This window comes from Rhinatrema bivittatum, chromosome 14 (assembly GCF_901001135.1).
Source record: "Rhinatrema bivittatum chromosome 14, aRhiBiv1.1, whole genome shotgun sequence".
Lineage (NCBI taxonomy): Eukaryota > Metazoa > Chordata > Amphibia > Gymnophiona > Rhinatrematidae > Rhinatrema > Rhinatrema bivittatum.
In genome coordinates this window covers 1,486,193-1,494,765 of record NC_042628.1, presented here as the reverse complement: position 1 = coordinate 1,494,765, position 8,573 = coordinate 1,486,193, and the positions used below count along the sequence as shown (strand labels likewise).

The window sequence follows — 8,573 nt, the reverse complement described above, 5'->3', positions numbered from 1 at the left end:
GGGGGGGGGGGATCTAGCTGAGTATTTGTGACCCAGACTGGCCACTGTTGGAGATAGGATGCTTATTTATTTTATTTATTTATTTGTCGTGTTTTGATTACCGTCATTCGGCTTCGCCATCAGAACGGTTTACATCGTTTGGTTAGTGTGTTAGTTATGTAATATAACAGCGTATTTTTATTATATCGGTTTGCAGCTTCATGATATGTAGTGGGTTAGTTGCTATAACATGTGCTGATACACGTAGGGTGGGGTTACAAACAGGCCGATACAGAAAGAAACGCGTGCGATACAGTAAATAAAATTATGCTAATCAGGGCCCGCGGTAAAAGGAGACACTAGGGGGTTTGACAGCCGACGCTCAGTTTTGCCGGCTTCGGTTCTCAGACCCGCTGACAGCCACGGGTTCGGAAACCGGACACCGGCAAAATTGAGTGTCCTGTTTTCCATCCGCGAGCCGCGGGCCGATTTTAAATTTTTTATTATTTTTAACTTTTGGGACCTCTGACTTACTATTGCCATGATATTAAGTCGGAGGGTGCACAGAAAAGCAGTTTTTACTGCTTTTCTGTGCGCTATTAGTTTCGGGGGGGGGGGGGGGGGGGGGGTTGGACGTGCGTTTTCGACACGCTATTACCCCTTACTGGATAAGGGGTAAAGCTAGTGCATCGAAAACGCGCGTCCAACCGCGGGTTAACAGTGCGCTCTGCCGGAACGCACTGTACTACATCGGCCTATTAGTGAGGCAATTGGGTAGGAAAGTAACTGGGATAGGTCAAACAAGTAGTTTAGTGACACAGGCTTTCAAGTCTATATATAGATGAGCTGCTGATGGATAAGCGATGTTGATCATGGGATGGACGGTTGTTTCTTGATGCTGGTGTGCGTAGGTGTCTGGCATTGCGGTTGATAGAGTGAGTTTGCGTAGGCTTTGGTGAACAGCCAGTTTTTCAGCTCTTTTTTGAAGGTTTTTATGTTGGGTTGAGTTCTTATTTTGGTTGGGAGTGAGGATGCTTGGCTTGATGGCCCCTGATCTGACCCAGCATGGCATTTCTGATGGAGAACTTTTATTTAAATAGATCTATGACTATAATGAGGGACCAGAAACAGCACAGAGATACCGTTACCCAATTCCAGGAATGAAATTTTAGAGCAGTCCTGGATTACCAACAATCTTATCTTGATGTGTTATGGGACCTGCAACTGGAAAGTATCAGGGACTACAACTCCCACACTGCTTTGCAGAGTAGAATTGACCTAAAATCTCAGCGATGGACCTTTCATTTCGGCTCCTCAGTATCAATGGTTTATTTGAAGGCGGATACAATTCTGTTCCAAGAGCTCCCTCTGGTTTTACGTTTGTGGACAGGTCCCTTCCAGGGGAGATTGCGTAAACGTTTAGCAGTATGCGAGCCGCCCCGCGTTACCATGACACCCGCTCGAGGCACTTCCCGCCCCGTCTCGTCCCACTGCGCTCCGAGTCATAATACGTTGGGTCACGTGATTCAGGCCGCGCCGATTGTGACGCGGCACGTTGCCCTTGCGGCGGAGCCTGAGAGACCCCGGGGAGTGACGGTCGGGCGCCATTGTTGGTGCGTGTGAGAGGAGGCTCGGGCAGCGGCGGCTGCCGGCCGTGTCCCTGGCTGTGGAGACTCGGCGCTGAATGGAATAAGGTCGGAGGAGGGCCTCAGGCCGGGACTGGCCCGGAGCTGCGATCCCGCGGAGGGCGGGGCCCGCGCCTCTCGCTAGGCCTCGCTCTCTGCGGCTTTTCTTTGTCGGCGGAGCGGCCTGGACTCTTGGACTTGGCGTCGCAGGCGAAGGACTGGAACATGGAGATCTGAGGCGCGCCCAGGCCGGGAAGGGGCTGCGCGCTGTGGGACTTGGACTTTGCTTCATCGGAAGAGGAAACGCCGCCCCGGAGCCGGACATTGCAGCGCTTCCGTGGGGCTCGTGTGTCCGCTGGGAGCTGAGGAGGGAGGCTCGGGTGGCCATGGAGCTGCCGTGCCGCTGCCGTGGACTGTGAGGTCGGGCTGGTTGGGCCCTGAATAGTGCACTCGAGTCCCTTCAGGAAGCTCGTCGCCCTCTCTGTAGAGCATGTATGAGGCCCAGGCCGGGCCCTGAGCGCTGGGCCCAGGCCTCTGTGCGTGCCTGCTTGCGTGCGTGTGCGTGCGTGCCTGCCTGCGTGTGTGCCTGGGGGGTGTTGAGCGCTTGTCTGTTTCGCTTCCTTTTGTCAGGCTGTAAACTCGAGTCCTCTCTTTAACATGTCCTGTGTACATTATAAATTTTCATCCAAACTGAACTATGACACAGTCACCTTTGATGGGCTGCACATCTCCCTGTGTGACCTGAAGAAGCAGATCATGGGTCGGGAGAAGCTGAAAGCGGCCGACTGCGACCTGCAGATCACCAACGCTCAGACCAAGGAAGGTACGGCCCCGCTAGCACCTCCCGTGTCCCCTTTCAGGTCGTCATGTGCAGAATTAAAATCCACTTTCCTCAAATATTTAGATGTTAGCCTTAAGGCTTGTGATTACTTAAATGTTTGAATAAAGTAGTTTGGCTGTCGTGTCATTCCACTTAAATGTCTCAAGTAAAAAAAAATAAATATATATATATATATATACATACATAGACACATGGTCTTTTTATTGGACCAGGCCACTGCCTTTATAATCAGGCTAATCAAAAAGAATGTTGGAACAGTCCAGGATCGCAAGACTTTTGAAGTCAAAATGATCAGTCATTTTGGAACTGACAAAAAAGGGTCTCAACATGAGCCATAAAATTACTGCTTGTCACCTGATCACCTATCAAAGCTCCTCTTTCCCCTTCACCCTATTACTGGAATGCTTTTTTGATTCACTTATGGCAGCCACACTACTTTATATTGCCTGGTAATGTCATCTTTTCCTCATTTGAATTCTGATCTGAAGAGGATGCTAGTCAAGAAAGTTCTTCCATTAAAAAGGTGTATATAAGTATATAATTGTGTGTATGTGTGTATGTGTATATATATATATATATATATATATATATATATATTAATTGATTAAAAGATGTTTGAAGCTTTATATTTTGATGTTAAACTGAGATTTATAGTTGCTCTCTAGGTTACAAATGTTTTATCTAATTAAAGGGACAGTCCAAAGAGAGGCTAATAGTGATTAATAGTAAGTGTACTAGGTAGAAAACGAGCCAGACAAGTGAGGCAGGAAGAAGAATACTAACATAATGCTTATTATAGTAATGAATCCTATAGTGTACAGGATTTTTCTTTGAGATAATTTGCTTGATTTCATTATTGAAGCATATTATTGGCATCCTTTTTATTTTGTATAGTCTGTCTATCCTGTTTTTCAGCAGTACTCAATACAATAGCTAGCATGCCAGTTATTGTAATTATATTACAAATATACTATGATTAATACTTCTAGAATTCCTTAATCCTGATAGGCCAAGAGGCTCTTTAAATAAGTCTTTGGTGTAAAAACTCCTTATTGAATAAATCTGTTTAACTTATTTTTACTGGTGAAATGTTTATTTTGAGTTAGTCAAGACTATCCATAGAAAAGGGATTCTTTCAAGTCAGTTTGTAAACAATGTAATAATAATTTAGTTGAAGTTAAGATTGGATTCCAGTAGTGCTGGATTTTGTTAAAACTTTATATTTCATCACTAGTCAGAATTCTGGATTTTGGTTTGGTTCCAGTGTGTAAAATTGAAGATTTTTTTGATTGTATAAAGGACAATTGTAGAAAAGAACCTTCATTACTTAGTGAAGCCTACTAAACATGTTCCATTTTTATTTATTTGGCTTTAGCTTACACCTTTTCATTAGCGCAAGGTGTGTTCAGAAAGGACAGATTTTGGCAATGTTATACAGAGAGAAACGACATGTTTTAGTAGTGTTTTGGATATAGATAGAGAAATATTTATCTCAGGTGGGGAAGGTGAAATAGTTTGCCCAAGATCACAAGGGGTGGAGGAGAAGCAGCTTTTGAACTTGGTTCCCCTGGTTCTTAGCCTGCTGCTCTAACCTAGACTATTCTTGCACTCCACATCTTGGGGATTCCTGCATGCTTAGTGTTTCGGAACCACATTCAATTTTGGGTGGATTTGTGGACAATTTTCTTCTTTTTCTAGAGGCTGTGTCATTAAATGGATATTTAGATGCTGGAAGCTTCAGGGTAGTATTTGCTGGCTTGAATGTGCTGGTGGTGATTATAGTGGGGAGGTTACAGTGATATAGATAAAGGTGGTAAATAGTGTTAGTCTTGAATATAATGAAATATTTAAAGTAGATGAGATGGAGTCCATCTTTTAAAAAGATTTGGTAAAATTTAAGGTTGAAAATTCTTTATTTGATCAAAAGCTTAGATGCATGATACTTTGTATAGATAGTGCATTAAAAAATGCAAATAATCTTACCTAAGTTGAAAGGAATGGTAGAATTTTAAATTTGCGCTTGTAAGGGAAATGTTAATCAGTTGAATTAATCTTTTCAAATGAGTGTTTCGATTTACTTTGTATAATTGCTGGACTTTACAAGCAAAGGATAAAAAAAAGTATGACTCTTTTTTTTTTTTTTTTTTTTTGTTTCTGGTATTGTCCAACCATATATGTTCTTCTAACTTATTATAAGCCAGCCTTTCTGAAAATGCACCCTTGGTGAGTTACAATTCCAATATAACAGTATCAATATCAAGATACATCAATATGCAGTAAATACAGAGGTGTAAAAAATCATATTACATAGTAATAAACTATGAACAAAATATAAAACAATATAAAAATAAAACCAAACTTCAAGCAACAGTGAACTTTATAAAAGAGTAATAACTCAGTAATAATTGACCAAAGGCCCAGAGTCAGTTTTCCATCACAGCAAATTAATTGCCTAAATCTTGAAGAAGAAATTAGAACTTTACCTGTAGTCTAAAACAGAGGTAATCCTGAACTGTACAGAAAGTGAATTTCATAGATCAGGGACAACCTGCTAAGCATGTCCATTTTAATCTAATTACTTTCAGACAGGAGGCATCAACATCATGATTTAAAAGGACAGTAATGCCCACCCAAGAACATAGAAATGGAGATGATCTTTAAGGTACTCTGACACTTCCTCTCAGATCCTTAAAAGCCAATTATTGGGATTTAAAATTTTGCTGTATAACAAACTAGCAACTAATATACTTCAACATAGGACACTTAGTCCTATAAACTAATCCTCAAAACAGTGTGGATAAAAATACAATTGCATAATAAGATTCATACTTAGATTCTTTATTATAGTCTTATTCCAAAAACATAGGGGACATTTATATTCAGGACCAGCAACTGATATGGTTCTGCCATCTACAGGTTTCTAATAAATGCATGCATTTAGTTGGGAGCACATTACATTAGGCATTGCAGTAATCTGTTCTGGATGGAGGTTATCAGAGCATGGTTTATGATGGTTATAGTTGAGTTGAAGTTTAGTAATTTGTGGAATCCAGTATGACTGCAAGGTTCTGAACCTGGTTTTTAAGCAGGAAATAGGATGTCAGCAGTTCCTTAAAGCTGATACATTTCTTGTCCTTAAAGTGCATGGTTTGTCTTTAACACTGAGACTATGTACAAATTGTTATTAATCTTCTTTGTTTAGTATTTTCATGTGGGTTCAGGATTAAAAGTTGATTAGCGTTATTGGCCAGTTGAGGATATCCTGCATCTGTAAAGATACCCAAACAGTAACACACTGAAATTTTGAACTGATTATATCATTTTGCTTAAATTTTGTAGTGTTTTTTTCACTAAAATTGTGTAGAATAGGAATTACTTGTAAAATTAATTTTGTTAAAGAATTATATTTGCAGTAAATTCTTAAATTATATTAATCCATATAATTAAGGACCTTCATTTTCATTTTTTATTAATTTTTTTCCCCAGTAATTTGTCAGGGTTTATTATGACAAGAACAAAAATAGGAGAAAATCAATGGAAAAATGTGCCCCATTTTCCTGGGTAAATAGTTTATTTTGCTGGACAGAAGCCAGGATAGTAAAACAATATTGACACACTAGGAACTGTACCCGTTCTACGCCCGGGCAGCAAGTCTTTTTATTGGCACATCTGCTCTTGTTTTGAGCCGAATTTCCCTAGAAATTTACTGTGTGTCCCTTCCACATACACACAGGCTCCCTCACTCTCTGGCACACACACACATCCCCTCATATAGGCTCCCTCTCTGAAACCCACAGTCAAGCATCCCGCGCAACTCCCCCCCCCCCCCCCTCTTACCAACCAAGCTGTCTCGCAGTCCCCCACACCCCCCCTCTCACATTCTCTCACCGGCATCCCCCCACCCACCTTCTCTTACTTCCCATGCTCTGTCACCCCCCCTCTCTCACACACACATTTTCTCTCACCCCCCCCCCTTTGACAACCATGCTCTGTCACACCCCCACTCTCACACACACACACACTCACACCTCCTCTCATATAGACTCCCTGTCTCTGAAACCCAAATTCAAGCATCCTCCCACCCACCCTCTTACCTCCCATGCTCTCTCACACCCTCCCCACCCATGCTCTGTCACCCCCCCCTCTCTCACATCAACATTCTCTCTGGCTTCCCCCCCCCCTTGCTCTCTCACAGCCTCCCCAACCCCCGCTCATCAACCATGCTTCTGTCACCCCCCATCTCTCACACATACATTGTCTCTGACTGGCATTCTCCCCTCCCATATGCTCTGTCTCACACCCTCCTGCTCTCTCACACTCTCCCCTCCCCGACAAGCTTGCGCCGTTCGAGGGGAAGATGAAGGCCTGGTGAGCCATTCGCTTAAGAACATAAGAAAATGCCATACTGGGTCAGACCAAGGGTCCATCAAGCCCAGCATCCTGTTTCCAACAGTGGCCAATCCAGGCCATAAGAACCTGGCAAGTACCCAAAAACTAAGTCTATTCCATGTTACCATTGCTAATGGCAGTGGCTATTCTCTAAGTGAACTTAATAGCAGGTAATGGACGTCTCCTCCAAGAACTTATCAAATCTTTTTTTAAACTCAGCTACACTAACTACACTAACTGCACTAACCACATCCTCTGGCAACAAATTCCAGAGTTTAATTGTGCGTTGAGTAAAAAAGAACTTTCTCCGATTAGTTTTAAATGTGCCCCATGCTAACTTCATGGAGTGCCCCCTAGTCTTTCTACTATCCGAAAGAGTAAATAACCGATTCACATCTACCCGTTCTAGACCTCTCATGATCTTAAACACCTCTATCATATCCCCCCTCAGCCGTCTCTTCTCCAAGCTGAAAAGTCCTAACCTCTTCAGCCTTTCCTCATAGGGAAGCTGTTCCATCCCCTTTATCATTTTGGTTGCCCTTCTCTGTACCTTCTCCATCGCAACTATATCTTTTTTGAGATGCGGCGACCAGAATTGTACACAGTATTCAAGGTGCGGTCTCACCATGGAGCGATACAGAGGCATTATGACATTTTCCGTTTTATTCACCATTCCCCCGTGTGTCCCTTTCGCGACACACAGGGCCTTCCATTTTCGGCATGATCATAAAATAGCGTAGATCCGAAAATAGCAGCGGAGACCCCGGCATGCCTCGAACGGAGCGCGTCCCGTGGCACATGCTCCATTCACGGCGAACATAACATGTCATACTGGGAAGGCCAAAGGTCCATCAAGTTGAAGGCCCGGGCGCGCCGATAACGGCACACGGGGGCCTTCCTCCTCGTTGCGAACGGAGCGTGTGCTGCGGGACCTGCTCCGTTCGTGGCATGCCAGGGTCTCCTCTGCTATATTCTGCCTCTCCCGTGATGGCTGCTGTCCTTCCTACCTGTGCCATCTATTGGCAGGCTGCGGAACATTCGCGATCACTGACTGATACACTCCAAGCCCGAAATATTATGGATTCTCCCACTCAGCAGTATCTGTATCTCTACCTCAGCCCCCTGCCTAGAATGTCCCTATGGCTCCCCCTCTCCACACACAAACACACTGAGAATCTCCCTCTCCGTCATTCATCCTTACTAACATACAGGCCGATTCAGTAAGGGGTAATAGCGCGTGGAAAATGCGCGTCCAACCCCCCCCCCCCCGAAACTAATAGCGTACTCAACATGCAAATGCATGTTGATGAGCCTATTACTTAGTCCCGCTCGATACAGAAAGTAAAATGTGCAGCTAAGCAGCACATTTTACTCTCAAAAATTAACACCTGCCCAAAGGTAGGCGTTAATTTTGGCCAGCACCAGGAAAGTGTACAGAAAAGCAGAAAAAACTGCTTTTCTGTACACCCTCAGACTTAATATCATAGCGATATTAAGTCAGAGGCCCCAAAAATTAAAAAAAAAAGTAAAAAAAAAGCTGTCCATGGGTTGGAAGATGGATACTCAATTTTGCCAGCGTCTATGTTCTGAACCCATAGCTGTCAGCGGGTTCGACAACTGATGCCGGTAAAATTAAGCATTGGCTGTCAAACCCGCTGACAGCCGCCGCTTCTCCCAATAAGGAGGTGCTAGGGACGCGCTAGTGTCCCTAGCGCCTCCTTTTTACCGCGGGCCCTCAT

At 43.6% G+C, this 8,573-nt stretch overlaps 1 protein-coding gene across 1 annotated transcript in view; it reads left to right on the top strand.

The window, feature by feature from the left end:
• Positions 1 to 1,531: 1,531 nt before the first annotated feature.
• RBBP6 (RB binding protein 6, ubiquitin ligase) overlaps positions 1,532 to 8,573 on the top strand; it is a 116,861-nt gene continuing 109,819 nt past the window's right edge. Inside the window, exon 1 of the mRNA XM_029576353.1 lies at positions 1,532 to 2,427. Coding sequence (XP_029432213.1) covers positions 2,262 to 2,427 — 166 coding nt within the window. The 5' untranslated portion in view covers positions 1,532 to 2,261. The remainder of the gene's footprint in view (positions 2,428 to 8,573) is intronic.